This window comes from Muntiacus reevesi, chromosome 3 (assembly GCF_963930625.1).
Source record: "Muntiacus reevesi chromosome 3, mMunRee1.1, whole genome shotgun sequence".
Lineage (NCBI taxonomy): Eukaryota > Metazoa > Chordata > Mammalia > Artiodactyla > Cervidae > Muntiacus > Muntiacus reevesi.
Genome location: NC_089251.1, coordinates 242996760 through 243023305, shown reverse-complemented (window position 1 = coordinate 243023305; position 26546 = coordinate 242996760). Strand labels below are relative to the sequence as shown.

Here is a 26546-nt window from a genome sequence, read left to right as displayed (position 1 = left end):
CTTGAAAGAGAGGCAGTTCTAAACATAGAGTGAGTGGAGCTGAAGCGCTCTGAGTTCTACCGTTTCTATATGATACGCTCTTGGCGTTTTTTTACTGTGACATGTGATACTGACCATCTGTGGAGAGGGTATGTCTATCCTCCTCTGCTGAAAAGTTCATCTGCTTTATGGTTTTAATTGATGCCAAAGAGGTGAAGTACATGCTGATCTGTGTGCCAAGTCGAGGGGAAATTTGGGTACAGACACAATGCATTTCTTACACAGTCTGTCTTTTGTGTGAACAGTTGGATCATGTTTGCTTGAAATTTTTGCACAGTTCATTTCCTTCCAGGGAAGAGACATTAGCAATTTCTGTGCTTCACTAGAAGACTATGTAAATAATTACTGCATGTCAAATAGCCCTTAAAGCAATGCATTTTAATTTAAAATAAACTGTGGCTCTTTGACTATTATATTGGGTTTTTCAGGAAAACGAATGAGTAAGTATCTAGGCATGAAAAATTTATATGGTGTGACAGTATTTTCTGATTGCAGATGTTTAAATAAAAATATTTTGATATTTCCTTATTAGCAAAGAGAATAATATGAGAGCTGTGGAACAGAGAAGAAAATACATGGAGTATATTAAATCTGGAAGAAAATGTGTTACTTTTCAACTGTGAGTCCACAAAGCAGATATGGAGATTACTGGGTAGTAGGTCTACTAGATGGTAGAACTTTTAGGAATGAGGCATATTTTTACTGGCTAGCGAAAACAATTGAGAACGTGGGAGAGTTGCTCATGTGAAAGAGCCCAAGAAAATAAAGTCTGTCACTGTTTCCATTGTTTCCCCATCTATTTGCCATGAAGTGACGGGACTGGATGCCATAATTTTAGTTTTTTGAATGTTGAGTTTTAAGCCAGTTTTTTCACTCCCCTCTTTTGCCTTCATGAAGAGGCTCTTTAGTTCCTCTTCACTTTCTGCCATAAGGGAGGTGTCATCTGCTTATCTGAAAAGTGAAAGTGAAAGTTGCTCAGTCGTGTCCAACTCTTTACGACCCCATGGACTATATAGTCCATGGAATTCTTCAGGCAGAATACTGGAGTAGGTAGCCTTTCCTTTCTCCAGGGGATCTTCCCAACCCAGGGATCGAACCCAGGTCTCCTGCACTGCAGGTGGAATCTTTACCAACTGAGCTATCAGTGAAGCCCTGCATATCTGAGGTAATTGATATCTCTCCTAGCAATCTTCGATTTCAGCTTGTGCTTCATCCAGCCCAGCATTTCGCATGATGTACTCTGCATATAAGTTAAATAAGCACTCAATATGCCAAGAAATTTAGAAAACTCAGCCGTGGCCACAGGACTGGCTCCATCATTTAATGGCACCTTATTATGGGGATCCAGTGTCTACAGGTACCTCCCCAGACTCTTTGCTTCTCTTGGAGGAAATGTTTTGACTGACCAGTCTTTTGGGGTGCTTTTTAAAAAATGCCATGCCTTTCCCAGATAAATGGAATTTCTGGTTATGGAAGTTATGCATTAGCATTTTAAAAATACTTTCCAAATGATTGCAATGTGAAGTTAGGGTTGAAAATCATTGATATAAAGCAATTCATAGCATAGCTTGTTCTCCTTTTGGCCTTAAACCCCTCCCTCTGCCAAAAGTCTACTTGAAAGAAGCTTCACTGACATTTAATATGTCAACTACTGGGCTTAATTGGATTTCCCATTACATTCGATTTTTGCACTAAGTGATGTATCTTGTTGTCAAGTCTTTGGAGACTCTATCCCTAGAATGAAAGAAAACCCTAATCTCCAGAAGAGGTGAAGCAGTGGAGGTAATTGAAGTGCACTTATAAAATAGGGCATAGTGGTGGCAACTTTGCTCACTGAGTTTTCTGCGCTTCTCTCTCAAAAAGAACTTAAAATACAGCCAGGCTTCTATGGATAAGAACTTGGGTCTGACAGTCACTAAGTAGGCAAATGGCATCAGATCGTTTTTCAGAAAGTGTCTTTAAATGTCTTCCAGAAAATGAATTTTAATCTCTGTCCATGGTGAGAGCCTCACAGTCTCTTTTATTATTCTTACTGCGGTGGGAGAAGAGCCAGGAAGTAGTCAGCCAGCACTGGCTCTCCCCAGGTTTTGCTCTCCCCTTGGGCAGACTACAGACTATGAATTATATTCACTCTCATTCTCCCACTACTGTGCTAATCTGATCTGAGGGATGTTTGGGATAAAATTAATTGTGCTGAAAGCTCAGTTGTGCTTTAGAATGTCTTGCATTTATGGTCTGCCAATTATTTACCTGTGAAAATACTCTATCTTGGGACTTTGCTGGTGGTCCAGTGGCTAAGACTCTGCGCTCCCGATGCAGGGGGCCTGGGTTCAATCTCTGGTCAGTGAACTAGATCCCACATGCTGCAACTAACACCTGGCATACCCAAATTAATAAAAAATAAATTAAAAAAAAAAACACTCCATCTTATTATCCAATTTTAACTTCACAGAGATCTTTATTTTAGGGATGAGGAAATGAACAAGTAACTGCCCAGCTCATGTTTTTAGCATGGGAGGCCTGCTTGGAAATGAAATTTTGTTTCCAGAGCAATGATTTTTCTCAATCTAAGCCTTGACTTGGTTGCTTAAGGCCAATATTGATGAGATTTTTAAGCAGCTGCAAAATGAATAAGAGCTAATGCTATAACCAGCTTGTTTCAAATGTTTTCAACCACCCAGACCTCCAGTTTCCCTGTATCGTGATTGGTTGACACTGAACCACATCTGTTCAGCTGCTTGATCACTAAGAGGACTTCACAGATACAGTCACCACTTGGAATTGTTGGATGGCTCATCCCATCATTTGACAACAGGGACACAGTTGTTGTGGGTACTCAGGGACTACTGTTAACTTCCCGGTTGCTGACAACTTCCCTGGAGGAAATATAAAGTGGCACAAAGACGGGTCCCTCCAGAGCTTATGCGGAGCTCTGATGCCCATCTGCTGCTGATGGCCCTGGGACCCAGCATATGTTTTCTTCTCTGAGAATAGTCATGTATGGAAATAAATTGTTCTGTGTTAAGTTGCTTCAGTCGTGTCTGACTCTTTGTGACCCTGTGGACCACAGCCTGCCAGGCTCCACTGTCCTTGGGATTCTACAGGCAAGAATTCTGGAGTGGGTTGCCATTTCCATCTCCAGGGGATCTTTCTGACCCAAGAATCAAACCCGTATCTCTTATGTCTCCTGCATTGCCAGGCAGGTCCTTTTAGACTAGCACCACCAAATAAATTAAATTTACTCAGATGAGAGCAAACGAAGATTATTTATTCTGCTTGCTATAGCAAGGGCCAGCCACCATCTCATGCATCTCACAAAAACATAAAAGTGGACAGAGGATTGGAAACACTATATTAAAAAAAAAAGGAAGGGAGGCCTCAGGGTTGCTCTGGTAAAAGGTGGTTGGTGGCGTGTGTAATCTGGAGACGAGCTTTTAGAAGTAGAGCATCTTAGGTGATCGGTTTGGGAAACCACTTGGCTTTCTCTGGTTGGTCCTGAGTTGAAAGCAGGGGCAAGAAAACTGGCAGTCATTGACCAAGTTCTGAGCACCCTTGGCATTTTGCTTCAGATGTTGTGGATCAGAGTTCTGTTGTTATATTTGGTCTGGCCATTGTCCGTTTGTATACTCTGTCTTTCACAAGACAAATTGAATAAGCATATGTCAGAAGTAATTTATGCAGCATCCCACCAAGAAATAAGGGACTCCCTGTGATTCTGAGTCTATAATTCTTATTTATTAATATTTATTTATTTGGCTGTGCTGGGTCTCAGTTGCAGTACTTGGGATCTTCTATCTTTGTTGCAGTTTGGAGGATTAGTTGTGATATGTGAAATTCTTAGTTGCAAACTTAGTTACAGCATGTGGGATCTAGTTCCCTGACCAAGGATGGAACCTGGGCCGCCTGCATTGAGAGTGCAAAGTTCTAGCCACTGGACCACCAGGGAAGTCCCTATAATTGTTATTATTAATTGAGTTAAAATGAGGATATGTGCTTGCTTGCCAAGGACAAATCAATTTATTCAAGTATATCATGACCCTGTGAAGCATCGGCCTTAACTAATCAGAGTCTGTACTCTTGGCCTTTTTGTTTTTGCATAATCAGGTTCTATAATTTCCATAATCTCTCTAATGAACCATGAAGAAAGACATTACTTTGCTTTATTCTTTTCCTAAGATGTGTTTGAGCCATATATCTTATCATATTCTTTCTTCAGAAACTTCCTTAAATTATAATGTGAATGATATAAAATACATTTTGTCTTACAATTAAAAATTTAACTTCTTATTCAGTACTTCAGAGTCTGTGAACTGTGAGGAAGCTGGTGGCACATTAGCTTTTCATCTTAGGTGGATAATTTAGAAAGACTGTCTCCAGAGGACTCTCTGCTTCTGTAGACTGTGGGATAATTAACCACAGCAAAGCACCTTGATTTCTTTTGCCTCTTAACGGGAACTGCTAAACCTGTTTCTTTCCCATAGTTTATCATTTTTTATCTTTCCCTATTTCAGCTTGTATATACGTTCTCGTCATTGCCTCCTCCAACCAGCTCCCTCACTATTCCTGTAATAGTGCTTTGTCTCCAACACTCTTTTCTTTTAGGGATTTTATTCCTCTGCTAGGAAAAGGAGTATGCCAAGGCTGTATATTGTCACCCTGTTATTTAACTTATATGCAGAGTACATCATGAGAAACGCTGGGCTGGAAGAAGCACAAGCTGGAATCAAGGTTGTCGGGAGAAATATCAATAACCTCAGATATGCAGACGACACCACCCTTATGGCAGAAAGTGAAGAAGAACTAAAGAGCCTCTTGATGAAAGTGAAAGAGGAGAGTGAAAAAGTTGGCTTCAAGCTCAACATTCAGAAAACTAAGATCATGGCATCTGGTCCCATCACTTCATGGGAAATAGATGGGGAAACAGTGGAAACAGTGTCAGACTTTAGTTTTGGGGGCTCCAAAATCACTGCAGATGGTGACTGCAAGCATGAAATTTAAAGACACTTACTCCTTGGAAGGAAAGTCATGACCAACTTAGATAGCATATTAAAAAGCAGAGATAATACTTTGCCAACAAAGGTCTGTCTAGTCAAGGCTATGGTTTTCCAGTGGTCATGTATGGATGTGAGAGTTGGACTGTGAAGAAAGCTGAGCGCAGAAGAATTGATGCTTTTGAACTGTGGTGTTGGAGAAGACTCTTGAGAGTCCCTTGGACTGCAAGGAGATCCCACCAGTCCATCCTAAAGGAGATCAGTCCTGGGTGCTCATTGGAAGGACTGATGTTGAAGCTGAAACTCCAATACTTTGGCCACCTGATGAGAAGAGTTGACTCATTGGAAAAGACCCTGATGCTGGGAGGGATTGGGGGCAGGAGGAGAAGGGGGCGACAGAGGATGAGGTAGCTGGGTGGCATCACCGACTTGATGGACATGGGTTTGAGTAAACTCCGGGAGTTGGTGATGGACAGGGAGGCCTGGCGTGCTGTGATTCATGGGGTCGCAAAGAGTCAGACACGACTGAGCGACTGAACTGAACTGAACTGAGGGCTAGTATATGCAGTACCAGACTGTGAGGTTTAGATAACAGAAACTGGAGCCCACATGTCCAAGATAAAGGTGCCAACAGGGTTGGTTTCTTCAGTGGCCTTCATCCTGGGCTTGCAGGTGGCATCTTCTTCTTGTGTCCTTACATGGTGTTCCTGCTGTGAAACTGTGTTTTAATCTCTTTTTATAAGGACATGAGTCACATTGCATTAATGCCCAACTCTAACATCCTCATTTTAACTTAGTTACCACTTTAAAGACTCTAATTCCAAAACAGTCACATTTGCTAGTACAGTGGTTTAGGACTTCAGCATATGAATTCAGAGAGGTGGGATTGGGGGATGCAATTCAGTCCATTAACAGAGATATGATTACAACTTGTGATTGTATATTCATCTTGAGTGTCTGTGTTTAATCTCTTTCTCCTGCACCACAGTACAAGTCCCATAAAATAAGGGATCATGTTTTCTGTGTGTATGAACCACCAGTATAGTCCCTAGCACAAATCCACACAGGATCTGATTTTCCATGATGCTAGAGAAGCTTGCATGGGTCTCACCATGGCAGTTTATTGCTGAGTGATGATGCGAGTTGTAATAATACCAATTTTTTATTCTTTTTCTCAAAGAGAGGATCCAATATTACAGGAGTTTTAAAGCCCACAAAATCTGGAACTAACCCTAGGTCTATTAGTGTTATTTAGTAAATATTTCTTGGGGCTTCTCAGGTGACTCAGTGGTAAAGAACCTGCCTGCCGATTCAGGAGATGAAGGAGACGAAGATTCGATCCCTGACTCAGGAAGATCCCTTTGAGGAGGAAAGGGCAACACACCTCAGTATTCTTGCCTGGAAAATCCCATGGACAGAGGAAACTAGTGGGCTCCAGTCCATAGGGTTGCAAAGCGTCAGACACAACTGAGTGACTGAGCGTGCATGCAAACGTTTCTTAAATGAATAGGTTATTTAAACAAACTTGATGTGACTGCTAACTTATAAAGAGGCAGTTAATCTAAACTCAGATACTTTTTCTTCCAGAGATGATATTATAAAGTGGCCAAATTAAGAAAGCTTCTTTAAGGTAAAGAAACTTACAGATGATGTTTATCTAAGAAAAAAGCAATATATGTATGCATCTGCTTATGCTTAAAGATAATAGGAAAATAAGCAGTTTAAAATGTTTTAAGGTTATCTATAAAGAAATGAAGGGAATACAGTGTAGGGAGTGGGAAACACTTGATTTCTTTTTTTTCCCCATTTATTTTTGTTAGTTGGAGGCTAATTACTTTACAAAACTGTAGTGGTTTTTGTCATACATTGACATGAATCAGCCATGGATTTACATGTATTCCCCATCCTGAACCCCCCTCCCACCTCCCTCTCTACCCGATCCCTCTGGGTCTTCCCAGTGCACCAGCCCTGAGCACTTGTCTTATGCATCCAACCTGGGCTGGTGATCTGTTTCACCCTTGATAATATACATGTTTCGATGCTGTTCTCTCAAAACATCCCTCCCTCGCCTTCTCCCACAGGGTCCAAAAGTTTGTTCTGTACATCTGTGTCTCTTTTTCTGTTTTGCATATAGGGTTATCGTTACCATCTTTCTAAATTCCATATATATGCATTAGTATACTGTATTGGTCTTTATCTTTCTGGCTTACTTCACAATGTATAATGGGCTCCAGTTTCATCCATCTCATTAGAACTGATTCTTGATTTCTTTAAATACTCTTATTTTTTAGATTTGAATTTGAAATCATGTAAATAGTTAACATAATTATAAAATTTAAGTGAAATTTAAAACCAGTTCTTGCAAAAAAAATTTCAAATTGGACGAATGATGAGAAGGAAAACAATGCTTACTTGACCCATTACACCTGAAAAGTATTTGCTTCCAGCTCTACAGCACTTACATGTGTTTATGATTTTGTTCCTATGGGAAATCTCTTTTCAAGCCTTTCCTTAGTCCTCGTCAGTTTACCATCTTCCAGCAGTTGCTTGGGGTGGAGATGTTCCCCAGAACTTACCCTGTGTGGGTCATAGCAGGAGGGAGATGAGGAGGTTGGTTCTTTTCAGTACTAATGATCTTCAAATGTATCTTTTCCTACCAATAACAGAGTCTTCTTGATAAACTGGGTCATTTCAAAGTCAAAGATAGTAGAGTTCAAGGCTTCTCCCAAATTGATTCACCATATAAGAGTCACATTGTTATTTGTTTGTTTGTTTACTTATTTTTGGCTGTGTTGGGTCTTCATTGCTGCATTGACTTTTCTCTAGTTGTAGCGATCTGGGGCTACTCTTCATTGTGGTACAAGAGCTTCTCATTGCAGTTGCTTCTCTTGTTGCAGAGCATGGGCTTCAAGGCTTCAGTAGTTGCAGCTCCAGGGCTCTAGAGCGCAGGCTCAATAGTTGTGGCCCACAGGCTTAGTTGCTTCACGGCATTTGGGATATTCCCAGATTGGGAATCGAACCTGTGTCTCTTGCATTGGCAGGCGAATTCTTTACCACTGAGCCTCAGTGAAGCCCAGAAAAGCCATTTCTAAGACAGTTCACAGGAATCCCATCCTGTGGCTGTCCATGATGCTTATGCCCAGGATCCCTTCATTTCCTCCGTCTCTTCAGAGCTATCGTCAATCTTTCAGTCTCCTCAGCACAATTTGTCCTGATAACATTTTTCCTTTTAATGTCTGGATTAAAAATATTTCTTTTTGTTGGGGGCAGAGACAAATTACAAGTTTGGGATTAACATATACACAATACTGTATATAAAAAATAGATAAACAACAAGGATAAACAAACTGTTTAGTACAGGGATAAACAATGATAAACAAATTGTATAGTAGAGGGAACTAAACTCAGGAGTTTGTAATCACCTATAATGAAAAAGAATTTGAAGAAGAATGTATCACTTTCTTGTAACTTGAAACAAGCACAACATTTTCAATTAACTATACTTCAATAAAAAAAGATCTTTTAATCTTGTAGCCAGTTTCAAAATCTTGTACTGTTGCCTTATTTTTAGTTAATTCCAACAGTTGAATGATTCCAGTTCTACCCAGAACTTTCTTCTTCTCACTCATTTAGATTTTCTTAAGATTTCGATTTGCAGTAAATCCTGCCTATTTTACTTAGATTACAACTTGTAGGCAGAGACTAGAATTTCTGCAATGTGTTTTGCCATGCCAAACATGATATAACCACAAGGTATATTCTTGTAACGTGAACCATTTATCTATGAGTTATAGCACTCACTGTAATACAACATCATTCAGAGATATTTGACTTAGCTTGTGTCACTGGTGCAGTGGCAATAAGCAAAAATTTATTTTGGAGGCATTGACCTTTAATGTCTCTGTATATAGTCATTATCTTTTTACCACAAGCTTATCTGCCTTCTCAAAAATAAATTGTGTTTGAGATCTCTCCTGTGTCACCTTGCAATGTAAAATGAATTATTTCAGACTGAGTTTATACCCTAGTGACTTTCAGAAAATAATTACCTCCACTCTGGCTAGCATCCCAGGAATATTGGCATTCCATAATGACACCATTATCAGTGACCCAGCCACAGATGTTCCAGGTACATCCTCCACGAGTCTCATTATGTATTCTTTTCAAGAAATGATCATGACCTATACATCTATAATCTGTTTCCCTGGATCACCAAAGGACCCAATAGAGTTGTCCATTGGGCAATACTATTCATGTTCTCCAAAGTAGAGTTAAGAAACTTTATAGCTGGATTCATATTTTATAGATGGCCTAAAGAGTTTCTACTATGTGTACTCTCAAACTATGTGGTTTAGTCATTAAGTCGTGTCCGACTCTTGTGACCCCATGGACTGTAACCCACTAGGCTCCTCTGTCCATGGAATTTTCCAGGCAAGAATACTGGAGTGGGTTGTCATTTCCTTCTCCAGCGGAAGACAACTTTAGCGTGAATCAGAATAACCTGGAGGGCTTACTAAAGCACTGATCACTGGGACCCACATCCAAAATTTTCAATTCAATAGGAATGGAGGTCAGTCTGAAAATTACATTTCCAACAAATTCCTAGATGAAGGTGTTGCTATTGCATGAAGAACATCACTTTGAGAAGCACTAGTGGTATATGACACGATTCTTACATGTACTGTTCACGAAAGGGATAACTCACAACTCAAGGAGTTTGTAGTCTCATCAGGAAAATATTTATGTAAATAAATATCATAAATAAATAACATACTGCCCTTAGGGGCTAACAGACAAGTAAATTGACAAGAGGAAAAGCAGATTTAACCTTCCGTATATGAGGTTAGGGAAGCCTATGTGGAGGAGGTAGCAAGTGACTGAGTCTGGATCAATGGATGGAATTTAGAAATGTAAAGCTGTAGGATGAAATGGAGAAATATATTCCATTTGAAATATATTGTGTTTAAAAACTGTAGGAAAAAAAATCTCCATTTTTATATTTATGAGACAATTCAAAGTCTGAAACTTTAAAAAATTTTCAGTTGTCTCAAATATGTCAAAATTGTGTTTCTAAAACAGATTTTATTGCAATAATGTTAATCAATTAATAGTAATGTTTTTAATGTGCTAATGCTGTTGTGGTTATGTCAAAATGAGTTCTTATATTTTAGAAAAGCATACTGAGATTTTTGTGGGTGAAATGACATGTTGTTTGGGAAAGTGGATGGGGTCTGGATAGAGCAGGGTTGACCAATGGTTGATGGTAGCTGGGGCCCTGTGACAGGTACATGAGAGATTCATTGTATTATTTTGTTAACTTTTGTGTATATTACAAATTATTTAGAATAATTTTCTGCCCAAAACAGAAACTATATGAGCAAAATTAAAGAAGTACAGGGCTCATTGTTTATTTCTATTAAAATATAAAGTAAACAATTGAACAATATGGGTAAATGGTAACTTGAGACCATTTCATTCAATGATTTGACTTGAATGCCACTAAGGAGTATGGACTATATTTTTAAGATAATGAAGGAACACAGAGTGTTTTGAACAGGGAAACAGTATGCACTTTGAGAATATTATTGTGGCCATGGTAGGCAAAGCAGATCAGGAGGGCAAGAGTCTGAAGGTAAGAACCATGTAGGAAGGATCTAAATAGAGATTTAGAGAATAGAAGAAAGGGAAGGTGAGGGTGGTGGAATATAGGTGAATCTGTAGGTCTTGGTGGGCTTCGTAGGTGGCGCTAGTGGTAAAGAACCCACCTGCCAATGCAAGAGACTTAAGAGATACAGGTTCGATCCCTGGGTCTGGAAGATTCCCTGGAGGAGGGCATGGCAATCCACTCCAATATTCTTGCCAGGAGAATCCCATGGACAGAGCAGCCTGGAGGGCTACAGTCCATAGGGTTGCTAAGGGTCGGAAACGACTGAAGCAACTTAGCACGCACGCATATGGGTGTTGGCAACCAGTTAACCATAAAGGAATCATGGAAGATCCCAATATTCTGAATTTGAGGACTGGGAAAACACCAGTGCCATTAAAAGAAAGGGAATATTTACCAAGAAAATAATAAAGTTTGTTTTTAAAATATTACTAGTGAGGGATTTTTGTGATCTGACCAGGAGATAGATAGAAATATATGGTTGAAGTGCAGAAAAGTAGTCAAGACAAGATGAATCTGAGAGACATCCATGTGAGATCGGACGAGATTGCACTGGAAAATAAGTTGGTGGGAAAAGTGAGTCATGGACTTTGGGACGCATCTAAATTTCGGGATTAGGGAGGAGAATAGGAACCAGAGAAGGGACTAGTAGAGAGGTAGAAGGTATAGAACTTCACATTTATGTAGGTATTTTTTAGCATCAACTATTCTGCCCCCAAAAAATTAGACCAAAATTTAATTATGAGAAATTAAAACTGAATATTCTTTGTACACCTATGTTCATAGCAGCATTATTCAAAATAACCAAAAGGTGGAAACAACCCAAATAATCATTGATGGATGAATAGAGAAACAAAATGTATATGCATATGTATTAGGCAGAGTGCTACAGAGAAAGAGTACCAAGAGATACATATACAATAAAGAATTTGCTTCTGTGAGGATTTTCTGGATGTTTCTGCCTACTCATATTAGAAGTCAACCTAACAAAAATAGTCCATTAAAGAGAACAAAAAATAAGTCAGCTATAAGATGTTCATCTTACTGGAAGAGATGTAGTTGTAGCCTGCGTCAGTCTTGAATATCTCAAAGCCTTGCTGATGAGCTCTTTCCAATTTGTTCATGGATCAGTCATGTGTGTCTAGATTCCATCAGAAATGCATTAGAGAAATGGTCCGAGCATTATTCTAAGCTGAAAAAATAATCTATTATCTTGAATTAGTAATGGCCTAAAGAAATTGCTGAAACTGTTTTCTGATTATTGTTAAAAATTTAGTTTCCATTGTGCTGAGATTAAAATTGTACTTGTGAAACATTGGTAAATTATTAAATGGATAATACTAATTAATTCAAGTTGGATTGGGGTGGAAGGGATGCATTCTGTATTTATCCGGACATAGCAGAATGTATGTTTCCTTAAAACCAAAATTGTATGAGTAGTGTGATTGTCTTGTTTTGGGAGCTATAGGCATCGCCTTAGCTAAAGGTAGTATTGAATTGCAAAAATTTCTCTACTTCTTTGCTATTGTAGATTTTGTCCTATTTAAAGTCTTATTTATGTGTGTTTAAAAGGATAGTGTATTGTACAGGAAGTGGGTAGTATATAAATCACAATAATAAGAAACCATTTTATGTTACAAGGACCTAGTCCAAGGTATTCTCATTTACTTTCTCTTTTAGTCTTCACATAGGTTATATGAAGAAGATATTATTATTATTATTACCCTCTCTTTATAGATAAGGAAACTGAGATTAAAGAGACCAAGGAACTTGCCCATAATCACACTTAGCAAATTGGTGGAGCCCATCATCACATTTAACAAATTCAAACCCAGGTAGAGTTGAAACGTTACCCAATCTGTAATTAATTGAAGAAATAAATTGACTGCAAGACATTAGTGCTTTGTTAATATCTTCAACAATATTCTCTCAAACTCAACATTTAAAATTATAACTCATGATGCATCTTCCTCCCCACAACACCTCTCCCTCAACACACCAGATTTGCTGAAAAGACAGCTTCAATTCTGCCATCAGCAGCATCATTGTCTCAAACCTTAAATTATCTCTGACTTACTACTCTCTTTTTCACATTAGTCTACAATACAGCCAATCAGAGACAGCAGGTAGCAAGAATCCTGGCTATTAAAAGTTTTTTATGTATTATTTTTCACTGAAGTATAGTTGAAAATATTGTAAATCAAAACTATATTAGTTTCAGGTATACAATGGTGATGCTTCAATATTTTTATAGATTATATTCCAGTTAAAGTTATCATAAAATATTGGCTATATTCTCTGTACTATATAATATATTCTTGTAGTTTATTCATTATTTACATAGTAGTTTGTATTTCTTAATCCCCTACCCTTATCTTGCCCATCCCTTTCACTATTAAAAATTTTGTGTTGCTGTTTCTACTGGGGCAGGGACTACCAGTATTAGTTACTGCCTTTTCATGTCTCTGTTTTAATTCACAGGGTTAAAATCAGAGTCAAGAAATTTTGGAATTTGTTATTATTATTAGTCAATAAACAGTAATATTTCAGCCACTAGACAGATTAAGCAATGGTATTTATATAAGCTTTATTAGTTTTACTTAAGCTACCTGTAGTATTAAAGTAAAGGCTATATACTTGGCAACAGAATACAATTAAAGTTCAATATTTATTTTATTTATTTTTTTTGCGGAAACCTTTATCTGAAAAGGATGAATGGCCAGTCAGGCGAGTTTTCCAGGAACTGTTAATACATCCCAGGAGTACAGCTGACGAGGTCGGGTGTTCTCAAAAAAAGAACTACCAGTCCCAGAATGCCATTTCCTCTATCTTTCTCGCGAGAATCCCAGAGGGCTAGATCAACCAATCCCTTCATAAAAGAGCCTACACTATAAGCCAATAAGAAGGCGTATGGGAACCCAAAGGCGGGAGGCGGAAGGCGCCCTAGGTTTGAAATAGGAGAGTTGGCTAGGCTGCGGTAGCGGATCTTGGAGTTCGGCTGTTGGTCGAAATCGATTCAGGTCTTGTGGGGCAGGTGGCTGGGCTCAGGCCTGCCGGAGAAGGTGGGAATTGACCTGGGCTCCGAAACCCGCATATCGCGATAGGGGAAATCGGGTTTGGAGGCGGAATGAGTATTTTGGGGGCGGAGTCTGAAATGTACGTCTTGTTGCTGTTTGGGGAGCAGAATGGGCAGCCCCGAGGCAGAGGGGTTTGGGGTTTCACCGAAGACAAGTCTGCGAATTTTCTGGGGAGATTTTATGTCATTGGGAAGGTTGTAGCGTTACAGAAAACTGATGGGACCTGGGATCTTACAGAACATCCTTTCACAGGGGAGGAACTGGGGCCTGGAAAGTCGAGGTTACTTGTACAGGTCCTGGACTAAACCCACTAAACTCTCTTCTAGTTTCCATTTTACTGTCACCTTTCCTAATCTGGAGGTGGAGGACGAGTGTAGATATGTGAGATCTTATCCCATGATAGGGGCCCCGCCTTCTGGGACCTGGCAATCCAGGCCGGAATCAAAAGGGTCAGAGTTGGAAGGAGTCTTTGCAGTCCCCAACTTTACTTGTGAAAAAACTGAGGCTGAGTCGTATTTCCCGGGGTCAGAGTGAGTGTTGTGTGGGTTGCTACTAATGAATTCCTAGGGAGTGATGGTGTTCTGATTTCCTGCTGCACCTATACCATAGTTAAGTTTAGGTGGCTTGATCTGCCCTGGGATATTTAGAGTTAAAAGTAAGTTGCTATGGGAGTAGGGGTATAAGGGATGCACATTACCGTATCAACAAGGATTTAGTGTATAGCACGGTAAATTGAAATCTTGTAATAAACTCTAATGGAATCGAGTAGAAAAATAGAATATAGATATATACATGACTGAATCACTTTGTTGTACACCTAAAACTAACACAGTATTGTAAATCAACTATACTTCAGTGTATTAAAGAAAGTAAGTTGCTAACTATTTTCTAACAAATTTCAAACTGCCAAAATATACTTGACTAACATATGTGGCTCATATGGTTTCAGTAACTTAAAAAATACAGTGTGTGTCCTATTTGTTTTGTAGCCTTGTCTTACAAAATGGTAGAGGATGAACTGGCACTATTTGATAAAAGCATAAATGAATTTTGGAATAAATTCAAAAGCACTGTCAGTGACACCTCCTGTCAGATGGTGGGACTAAGAGATGCCTACAAGGACTCAATTAAAGCATTTGCAGGTACCTACATTTAACTCATAACATGCTGTTATTCTTTGTTGTTCTTGCTTGGTTTTTAGTGTAATTTCCACTAGTGAAACTTCAACTCCTTTTCTCTTTCAGAAAAGCTGTCTGTGAAATTAAAGGAAGAAGAACGGATGGTTGAAATGTTTCTGGAATATCAAAATCGTATGTGACAAACTGTAGAAATAGATCATAGAGATTTTTTTAGATTAAACATCTTCATAAAATCCCTCATACAAGTAAAACAGTGTGTTTATATATATATATATCAGTTCAGTTCAGTTCAATCGCTCAGTCGTGTCCCACTCTTTGTGACCCCATGGACTGCAGCACGTCAGGCTTCCCTGTCCATCACCAACTCCCAGAGCTTGCTCAAACTCCTGTCCATTGAGTCAGTGATGCCATCCAACCATCTCAACCTCTGTCATCCCCTTCTCCTCCTGCCTTCAGTATTTCCCAGCATCAGGGTCTTTTCCAGTGAGTCAGTTCTTTGCATCAGGTGACCAAAGTATTGGAGCTTCAGCTTGAGCATCAGTCCTTCCAGTGAATATTCAGGACTGATCTCCTTTAGGATGGACTGGTTGGATCTCCTTGCAGTCCAAGGGACTCTCAAGAGTCTTCTCCAACACCACAGTTCAAAAGCATTAATTCTTTGGTGTTCAGCTTTCTTTATGGTCCAACTCTTTTATATATATATGTATATGTATATATGTATATATATATGTATATGTATATATGTATATATATACACACACACACATACACAGCTTCCCTGGGGGCTTAGTGGTAAAGAATTTGCCTGCCAATGCAGGAGTAGCAAGAAAAGGGGTTCAGTCCTTGGGTTGGGAAGATCCCCTGGAAGAGGAAATGGCCACCCACTCCAATATTCTTGCTTGAAAATTCCAGAGGAGCCTGGCAGGCTGAAGTTCATGGAGTCACAAAGAGTGGGACTGAGCACACATGCACACAATCCAGCTTAATAACTAGAACATCCCGTGTTATACTTTCCTCTTCTCTCACCGTCTAGAATTAATTCATCAGTATTTTACTTTAGTATTGAGGATTTGAATCTTATATATGTGGCAGCATTTTGTGTTAATATATATTCTGTCCCTTTGTCACTTAGCATTTGCTCGTGAGATTCATCTTCACTGATGTATAAATGCCCATATTTTAAAAAAATGAGTTTCACAGACTAGAATACAAAATCCACACATAACATGTTCATCACCCTGATGTATAAATGCCCACATTTTTGAAAAATGAGTTTCACAACTTTGAAAAACTGGAGTTCTCTCGGCTCTTTGGGTGTAGGTTTAAAGTCTGACAGTTTTTCTCTGTATATTTTTATTGTTCCTGCCTTTCTTTTCTACCACTGTGCAGATTGTCCAGAGTGGATTAGCAGCTTTTACTGAATTCTCACACACAGACCACAGGCTTGTAGCCCCAGACCAAAATCCACTGGAGATACTAAATTTTGCCAAATCATGTTTTGAACACTGTCAAATCAGAGTGTCTTTACATGGGACACATGTACTTAATGTGCTACAGTCCCTGATTGTTTCTTCTGCTTTGCTTTGCCTTGACCAGTTCCTTATTATCTGGCCCCTGAAGGCATGTGATTTTGGAACTCCTGGGAGGCTGTTATAGGAGACTTCTACCCATGTCTACTTTCTTAGCTGCCCTGAAGCTTCTATGCCCTTTTTCTGCTTCTCATTCCCTCTGTAACCAGCAGTAGGAAGGAAAACCATACAATCCTTCAAATGTTAGAATAAAAACACTCCTATACATGGTATTTATGTACCACTTACTATAAGCTTGAAATTTTTCACACCATCATTAAGATACCCTAATCCTGTGGAGTAAATAAATGGGACAGCCATTATTATACTTGTTTTTTGTTGTTCAGTTGCTCAGTCATGTCTGACTCTGCAACCCCATGAACTGCAATATACCAGGTTTCCCTGTCCTTCCCCATCTTGCGGAGCTTGCTCACTCTTGTCCACTGAGTCGGTGATGCCATCCAACCATCTCATCCTCTGTCATCCTCTTCTCCTCCTGCATTCAATCTTTCCCAAGGTCTTTTCTAATGAGTCTTTCTAATGAGTCAGCGCTTTGCATCAGGTGGCCAAAATACTTGTTTTACAACTGAGGAAAAGAGGACCCACAGTTGTCATTGGATCAACGTCCTATGGTAACAACTGAGAAGCCAGATGGGAACTGAAAACTTTTGACTTTTGAATCTGCACCTCTTTTTGCAGTAAAATTCTACTTAATTATCCTTAAAAAGTAGCATTTTTTCTTGTAATTCTGATGTTTATTTTTAAATTATGTCATATAATCCGATCATGTCCACAAAGTCTTAGAAAATACAGAAAAGTGTGTAATTGGTATGTTATTGCTTTATTTGCATTTCTGTGGTTACTGAGTTTAAATTATCTTTTGTATTTGTTAACCATCTTCATTTTCTGTTTCCTCTATTTAATACTTTGTCCTTTTCTTTCGAATTTATATTTGTGTCTTCTTTAGATTAAGAATAGTAACCTTTGTTGGGAGGAGATAGTTTAATGGTTAAAAGCTTGACCTTTGAAGTTAAGACCTAAGTTTGAATCCAGGTCTTACTGTTCATTGCATTCTAGAAGGTAAAGCTGTGAGCAAGATATTGAACTGCTGAGACTTCTTTTTCTTCTTCTTTGTTTTAATTGAAGTTATGGTTAATTTGCCGGGTGTTAGTTTCGGGCATACAGCAAAGTGATTCAGTTATATATACACATTTATTGATTTTCAGATTTTTTTCCTTTACAAGTTATTACAAAATATTGAGTAGAGTTCCCTGTGCTATACAGTAGGTCCTTGTTGATTATCTGTTTTATATATATTAGCTTTTTTTTCTTTTAAAAAAAAAGAAACGTCCATCATAATTGTATTATTGTGAAACTTGACTAAATTTATATAAATATAAGAGCAAGTACTAGCTTATAGTAGAGTTTTTATGCTTATTTGATTCAAATATAAGTTTGTCTGCTTGCCTGCCTTCTCTTCAATTTCCTTTTGCCTTCAATAAAAAGATCTTTCCCCGTATAGTTAATTTTATATTCACAGATACTGCCTTTTAGGTTTCATAAAGTTTCATTTTACATTTAAATATTTAATAAATGTGGATTTTATTTTGGATCTCAGCACTGTTTAGGGAACAGTCTACCTCTTCATTTACGATATTTATCATATTAATTTCCTAAATATACCCATATTTGTTTGCAAACTTTTGTTGTTTAACTGAGTTGTAATCATTCACTGCACTGCTATTGGGTTAATACTGTCACAGTCACAGTTGTTAAATCTGATAGGGCAAATCCCTTTTCTTATTTTTTTTCTCACCATATTTCCTAGCTGTTCTCACCTGTGTAATTACTTTTGTTGGATCTTCCCTTTCTCTTCCCTCCAAATTCCACCGGGGCTTTATTTAATACAGAAATAGGTTTGGGAAATATTTACATCTTTATAATATTTAAAAGCTTAAAATGTCTCTCCATATAATTGGGTCAAATGTATGCCTGAGACAAGTTTTGCATTTTTTTTCCATACAAAGCCTGCATATGTCTTGATCTAGATTATTCCTGAATGTCTTATTTGTATATGTGATTTTCCCCCTTCCTTCTTTGGTTCAGTCAGTTCAGTTCAGTCGCTCAGTCTTGTCTGACTCTTTGTGACTCCATGGACTGCAGCATGCCAGGCTTCCCTGTCCATCACCAACTCCCGGACCCTACTCAAACTCATGTCCATCAAGTCAGTGATGCCATCCAACCATCTCATCCTCTGTCGTTCCTTTCTCCTCCTGCCCTCAATCTTTCCCAGCATCAGGGTCTTTTCCAATGAGTTAGTTCTTCACATCAGGTGGCCAAAGTATTGGAGTTTCAGCTTCAGCATCAGTCCTTCCAATGAATATTCAGGATTGATTACCTTTACGATTGCCTGGTTGGGTCTCCTTGCAGTCCGAGGGACTCTCAAGAGTCTTTTCCAACACCACAGTTCAAAAGCATCAATTCTTTGGCACTCAGCTTTCTTTATAGTCCAACTCTCACATCCTGATTTGGAACCAGTCTGTTGTTCCATGTCCAGTTCTAACTGTTGCTTCCTGACCTGCATACAGATTTCTCAAGAGGCAGGTCAGGCGGTCTGGTTTTCTCTTCTCTAAGAATTTTCCACCGTTTGTTTGTGATCCACACAGTCAAAGGCTTTGGCTTAGTCAATAAAACAGAAGTAGATGTTTTTCTGGAATTCTCTTGCTTTTTCTATGATCCAAGGGATGTTGGCCATTTGATCTCTGGTTTCTCTGCCTTTTCTAAATCCAACTTGACCTTCTGGAATTTCATGGTTCAGGTACTGTTGAAGCCTGGCTTAGAGAATTTTGAGCATTACTTTGCTAGCCTGTGAGATGAGTGCAATTATGTGGTACTTTGAACATTCTTTGGCATTGCCTTTCTTTGGTATTGGAATGAAAATAGACCTTTTCCAGTCCTGTGGCCACTGCTGAGTTTTCCAAATTTGCTGGCATATTGAGTGCAGCGTTTTAACAGCATCATCTTTTAGGATTTGAAATAGCTCAACTGGAATTCCATCACCTCCACTAGCTTTGTTCATAGTTAGGTTTCCTAAGGCTTACTTGACTTCACATTCCAGGATGCCTGGCTCTAGGTGAGTGATCACACCATCGTGGTTATCTGGGTCATGAGGGTCTTTTTAATATTGTTCTGTGTATTCTTCCTTCTTCACTGCCTCCTTACCTTCCTCTCTTCTTTCTTCTATCATTTTGGTATATTTTAGAATATACCAGATATCTAGCATTAAAATTAGGTATTTCTTCAAAGCATCTGAAAAGCCATCTTTAGAATTTGTTCACCTTTGGTGGTGGTTTCTTTATGTACTTATTTGAAGGGGAGAGCTGCAAAGGTCATGATCTTCTGATTTTGTATTTCTTGGTTTAATCTAGCATTCTCCGTTAAAAATGAATTTTTTGTCTCCTTATTTTTGTTTTCAAAGACAAATGGGAAAGGATAAGGATTCTTGTTCTTTTACGTTTTTTTAAATCATCAGGAAATGCTTATCAATTAAAACATTAACTTTATGAAAGTCAGTATTTTGCTCTTTTTATAGATACATGTTGATGAGCAAATCATATAGATTCTAGCTGATACCTTGTGCTTCTTATAGAAATCTGCAGACAGAATAAGCTCATTCAAGAGAAAAAGGAGAATTTATTAAAGTTGATTGCTGAAGTAAAAGACAAAAAACAGGAAGTGGAGGCCCTGACTGCAACTATCCAGGATCTTAAGGAAGAATATGCTAGGAAGAAGGAAAGTAAGTTTCCAGTTGTACAGGTATTTAAAACAATCTAAATTTCTAAGTAGTGATGGCTCACAATTATGTACATTTTGCCTTCTCCCCAGTTCGTTGCCAGAAGTAGCTAACATACTTTAAGGCCACTGCCAGTCCCTCACCTTTCTCTGCAGGGTGTCTGTGAAGTTTGCTGAGTGGGTTTTAATTTTCCTTCTTTTGCTTAAGGAGCGTTTTTTTTTTTCCTGTCTTTTTAAAACTTTATTTAGTTTTAATTAAAGGATAATTGCTTTACAGTACTGTGTTGGTTTCTGCCAAACATCAACATGAACCAGCCACAGGTACACCAGCATCCCTCCCTCTTGAGCCTCCCTCCCTCCTCCCCCAATTCCACCCCTCTCGGTTGTTACAGAGCCCTGGTTTGAGTTCCCTGAGTCATCCTGTTGGCTGTCTATTTTACATATGGTAATGTATGTTTCTATGGTACTCTCTCCATAAATCCCGCCCTGTCCTTCCTGACTCCTCTCATGTCCATAAGTCTGTTCTCTATGTCTGTGTCTCCATTGCTGCCCTGCAAATAATTTCATCAATACCATCTTTCCAGATTCCATAGATGTGCGTTAGTGAAGACTGATCCTTTTGATTTCTAATAGAACCAGAGAAAAATGAAATTGATATGGGAGTTTAATTAAGCGGAGTGGGAGACAGTTTCACTAAATAAGATTTGCCTGGGAGAAACCACTGTGTAATTTATGCAATAGATTCATTGATCACGCATCCTCTGCCAGGAACTATTAAGCATGTTCTTCATGCTGTAAAGCCTCTTTGTCTAAGACTTGTATTTTTTTTAAAAGGTGCTTCTTTTATATAGAAGCCGTGTTTGCCCATAAATGAAATAATCAATTCTAAAATCTCTTGAAAATAGCAAATTTGTTTTGTGAATGCTTTTTCTTAAAGAGTTTGTGTATGAATCAACATTATTTTTTTCAGCTCTTAAGTATTACTTAGGGAATATTGCATTAACTTTTGAAAAAAAGTTCTAAACTAGCATGAAATAAGTCTGACTTCCTATTTAAAATAATAGGATATTTTTCCAGTGAAGCAGTTGATACATTTTTAGCTGACTAAAAACAGCAAAATAGTGTACAGGAAGTCTTTCTATTTCTCTGCTAGCCTTGCAAGTCCTTGGCCTATTTATTCATACTGCTTTATAGTAAAATAGAAAAAAACGTATTCCTCTTAATACTGGTATGTATTTTTTCATGCAGTTTTTCCTTCCAGCTTGAATGAACAGAAACCCCTTTGCTAATTGGTGGAGATAGAAAGTGTAGTAAATGTAAGCTGATTTATTTGGTTGGCATCATTTTTTGGTTGTTTTTAAATTTTTTTAAATTAGTTAAAAGAATATTAACTGAGTGTTATTTAAAATATTCTATACACACTGTGTTTTTAATCATAGCTATTTCCACTGCTAACAAAGCTAATGAAGAGAGGTTGAAAAGGCTACAGAAATCTGCAGACTTGTATAAAGATCGACTTGGACTAGAAATTCGAAAAATTTATGGTTAGTATATTAATGTAAGTAAAACATAGGAAGTTTGAAAAGTCTGTCTTAAGTAGAAAAGAATCTTTAAAATATTTCCAGCTAAGATAATAACCACATTGTTAACTTTTTAAACAGTAGGAAAAAATTACAAAACTTTTATCACCCTAATGTAATTATTCATGCCTTGGTTATTTATCATCCAGTATTTTAGTAAATGTATTTTAGTCACAGTTGCCAGCGTACAAAAAAATTTTCTGTTCCTTGTTCTTACTAGTACTGTATGATTAGTATTTTTCTAATTGCTATAGCCTTCATGATGGTAATTTTAACATAGTGGTGTAATAATTCATTCCATAAGTGTAGATTAATTTATTCAATCTTTTATCTATTGTCTAACCCATATATTACTCTAAGTTTAACACTTGGATTTTATAGTTTTTAGTTTTAGAAATACTATAGTAGACATACATAGACTTCTCCATTTGGGGAGCACAGTTTTCATGAAATTCCCAGAGATGAATTACCGAGTTAAAGCATAGGCATATTAAAATAGCCACCGTTACATATCGTGTGTCAACTTATAGAAATATTTATGGTGTTGGGAGTCCCCAAGATTACATTCAGTTTTGGTGATTCACTAGAAAGATTTACAAGAGTCAGGGTGGCTCAGATTTATGGCGGTGAAAGGATACAAAACAAAATCAGCCCAAAGAAAAAAGTCACGTGGGGCAAAATCTAGAGGAAACAAGTTTTCAAGAGCCGTAAGCCAGTGGAGTCACACAGGATGTGATTAATCCCTTAGGCGTCAAACTGTGACAGTACGCGTGAAGTGTTGTCTACCAGGGAACCTCATTAGAGACCCTGGAAGCTTGGCCTGGTTTTCCCTGGACTTCACCCCAGGGATTATTTGCATTGCTGGCTGATTTTGTGTATCCTTTCACTGTAATCATAGCACTGAGTACAACCGGTGGTGAGCCCCAGGAATCCTCCTGGTGAATTTTCAAACCTGTGGCAGTCTTGGGGATCTCTGATACACCAGACAAGGACCAATCTTGCAAGCAGACCTTTTCTGGGGATAGAAGTCTCAGGTCTGCTAGGTCAGCTCTTTTATGCAATCTGTGTATAATGTAAAGGGTACCCATTTCATTGTTATTTGTGCCAGAACTGTAGTTTCTTTTTAAAGTTTTTTGGTTTATTTTGTTATCCTGCAGTTGATTAGATAATAGAAACTTTTAAAAAATACATTTCTTTGATTATTAATGAAAATGTGACCATTTCCCCCATTTATTTACTAATTATACTTATTTCCGAAATTGGAGCCTCTATTCATAAATCTGTTTGCCTTTGTTTTGGTATTTTTCCTACCTGTCAGAATGAGTTTTTAATACAAAATATTAACCTTTGCTTAGAGGAGAACATAAAGACCAGATCTGAAGTTTTTAAAAAATTTTATTTAGTTTTAATTGGGGGACAGCTGCTTTACAATAGTGTTGGTTTCTAAAAATATGGAACGCTTCATGAATTTGCGTGATATCCTTTCACAGGGGTGATGCTAATTTTCTCTGTAACATTCCAATTTTAGTGTATGTGCTACCGAAGCAAGCATAGCTTTGAACTTTTGATCATTGGTCTTTAAGTTTATCTTCACTGTTATCCTGAGGTACTTTTTTGTGTTTTGTTTAGTTTTGTCTCAAAACCACTTTTAAAGCTTTAAAATTATCTTTAGATTTAAAGTAGAAGTTTCTCATAGTCCTCAAAATCAAAATACTGTTTTATAGCAGTGTAGATATTAATCAGAGGTGGAGGGAAGAAAGCTTATCTCAATTGAGAACTTTGGCACAGCACAATAAAATAATTCTCATACTATATCATTTAATCCCTTTTCTCAGGTGATAAGTTGCAGTTTATATTCACTGATATTGACCCTAAGCATCCTGATTGTCCATTTATGTTTTCCCTGTGCCTAAATGAAGCAAGGGACTATGAAGGTATGTACTCCTATCTCTTAACTCGTACTTAAGATTGGCATTCCAGAATATTATTTGACTTAGCACATAAAGTAACATGAAGGCAAGTAATATTCCCACAAGCTGTTGCTTTCTTTTCCAGTCTTGCTTCTTGTGATATTGTCTTCTAAAGGCAATGACTACAGTTTTGATTTATAGATAGTATCCAGGAACCTTAATAAGTAACTTCTCTTCTGGATGGCACAGTGCCACAATGACTGAAAGACTTAAAAGACCAATGATCACTGCATTTCATATGCAAGTCTGAATTATCCTCTTAGAGAACTCAAAGCTAAAGCTATAAAGGATATGACTGCCTAAGTGTGAATATTGTATGTGATCTAAGTAGATGATTTTCAGTTTGAATGTGAAAATTTAATTTTCAAAAAATAAATTTTAAAATATTATCCTATCCTGAAAATCCCAAATGTTGATAATCTTGCTTCGTTACTGATTCTGCAATGGGCCAGAAAGGTCTTTAATGTGTGGGAAGTTATATGTTTGGCAATATTGTGAACAAAAAGAATGGAAATTTATTTATCTCTTTTTATTATTCTAATGTTAAGGATTCTAAAGTAATCCTTAACTTACTGAAATTCAGAAGAATGGTTCTTAGCTCTTTATACCTGTGTCCTCAAAGCATTTGTATTAATAGCAGATGGGTGCTCAGGAAAACGACTGAGTAGGCTCCCTGATGTGACTTAGTGACTCGAATTTGTATTTTAGGAATGTAGTTCAAGTACAAATGCTTGGGTTTTTTTCTGTCTCTAGGTAAATATCTTCTACTCTGAAGGCTACTAGCTTTTAAAAAGCAAATCCCCAAACCTCCAACCTAGCTTCTCAGTTTTCTCTAAATTGGATAGCCTCTCTTGCTATATAGTGTTACAGTATTTGAGAATGTATTAAAATAGAGTCTCCAGTGTAAATTTGGAACCAGGTGCTCTTTGCTCTTCTTTCTCTGCTTTGGTCATGGGTCTCGTTTTCCAAGCAGTCTCTGCCAAAGAACTAGAAATTTGACAGGCTTCAATTTCTTCTCCTTGGACAAAGGACAAGACTGATGGTAGAGAAAGTTGGATCATTCCTTTCCTTCAGCCACCTTCACAGGAGACTTGCTCCTAATATGTACCAGCTGGTGCAACTGCATTTGAGGGCCATATTGTTATTTGTGACTTTGAGTCCCATTTGGCCATGTAAATACGACTCTGGGAATAGCACCTACATTTTCTAATGATCCCCATTTCAGTTGTGAAACAGCAGATATTTCTTTCCATAGTTGTCAGTTATTAAGGGTTGGCATTGAAAGATGTTCTTTTTTTGATCGAGTGGTCAGAAACTAGATTTGAGGCCAAATTTTGCACAGAAAACTGACAACAGTTTAAAAAAAAAAACTGTAAAAATAGTTTAAATGGTTAAAATGTGTGGGAAAGATGATAGGAAATGGCCTTCTCTCTGTATCTCTGCGCTCTTCAGTCCTTGATTACCATCTGTTTAAAACAAGATTGTAGTATTTAATATTTGAATATTTAGAGATTAAACAAAGGAAAGGTCCAAAAGATAGTCAGGGTGTGAAAATCAAGTTTGTGTGTCATTCTATGCTGAAAGCATTTCAGGAAAATGGCATTGAAATGACTTGAATCATATGAGAGCATCTAAGTTAGAAATACTTCTCTTCTAAAAATATTGTCTCCTTTTTTTTCCTCCTAGTGTCAGACAGTGCTCCTTATCTTGAGTGCCTCGCAGAATTTCAAGAAAATGTAAGGCAGACCAACAATTTTTCAGCTTTTCTTGCCAACGTTCGGAAGGCTTTTACTGCCATGGTTTATAATTAATGTATAAATAGTGTGTAAAAACCATTATCCCTATTGTGTTTCTCTTTTTTAAAAAACTGTCATTTGGTGTTTGTCTATAATCTTTAATTTTGTAACATTTCTGTGTGCTGATTTTTGTCAATTATTTTCATTAAAATCTTGGGAAAGAAGGTTTAAGTCAAGCTATTAGAAGTCATGGATCAGTAATAATAAAAAATGAAGGCAGTGAGTCCAACCTGTGGGTTGCACTTCACAGACTAAGTGCTATAATCCTAATGTCTTAAAGGAAGGAATGTTTTTTATCTTAAACCAAGAGGGATCTACAGATAAAGGACAAATCTTTGTATCAGAAGAAAGTTGGCAGTGTTCTAAAATATCTAGAAAAGGATCTAATTTTGAAAATCCAAGTGTAGAAAATTTATAAGCAATTTCCATTTTGTAATATTTATACTGGTTAGTTGTGGTCTAGACATATATTTGACATCTTTGGAGTCTATTCAATACAGTCTAGAACTCAAATCAGTTTTCTTCTAGGATTTCATTTTTGTCACTAATCTTTCCTTAAAAATTTGGTTGTGTTTAGGTCTGCTGGCTTTAGTGGAAGCCACATACTGCTGTCTCAGGATACCTTGGGCACACCTAAAAGCCATGGAGCAGTGGCCTCCCTGCTTCAGCTACTTCTGACTTCCCCTTGCTGTCTGGTGGGGGGAGGTTAAGCCAGCTGTCTCATCAAAGCTGGAGGGAGCTTCAGAGCACTATCCCTCAGTTGCCTCATGTCTAGTACTTGGCTCAGGGTTCTGCTCACCATTGCATAGCAGTGGAATTTATCTAAGGATGCTGTGGACTAGTGGGAATGTTATTACTCAGACATCCCCAGTGTGCAGACCAGCTTTTAGGCACCACTGATTGATACTATCTCTGCAGAGATGAAAGGC

At 37.9% G+C, this 26546-nt stretch overlaps 1 protein-coding gene and 1 non-coding gene across 3 annotated transcripts; one reads left to right on the top strand and one right to left on the bottom strand.

Moving 5' to 3' along the window:
- The first annotated feature begins 13623 nt into the window (after positions 1-13623).
- SPC25 (SPC25 component of NDC80 kinetochore complex) lies at positions 13624-25793 on the top strand. 2 transcript variants are annotated; one of them, XM_065931697.1, is made up of 7 exons: positions 13624-13715; positions 14762-14914; positions 15017-15082; positions 20129-20275; positions 21711-21815; positions 23687-23785; positions 25508-25793. In XM_065931697.1, the coding sequence occupies exons 2-7, from the start codon at positions 14776-14778 to the stop codon at positions 25630-25632; spliced, it is 681 nt and encodes a 226-aa protein (XP_065787769.1). In that variant the 5' UTR covers positions 13624-13715; positions 14762-14775; the 3' UTR covers positions 25633-25793. The 2 variants fall into 2 exon arrangements, with proteins under 2 accessions (XP_065787769.1, XP_065787768.1); XM_065931696.1 differs by having other exon boundaries at positions 13629-13757.
- Positions 23297-23403, bottom strand: LOC136165704 (U6 spliceosomal RNA). The gene has a single exon (XR_010662705.1). It is a non-coding gene; the product is annotated as a U6 spliceosomal RNA (small nuclear RNA).
- Positions 25794-26546: the final 753 nt, after the last annotated feature.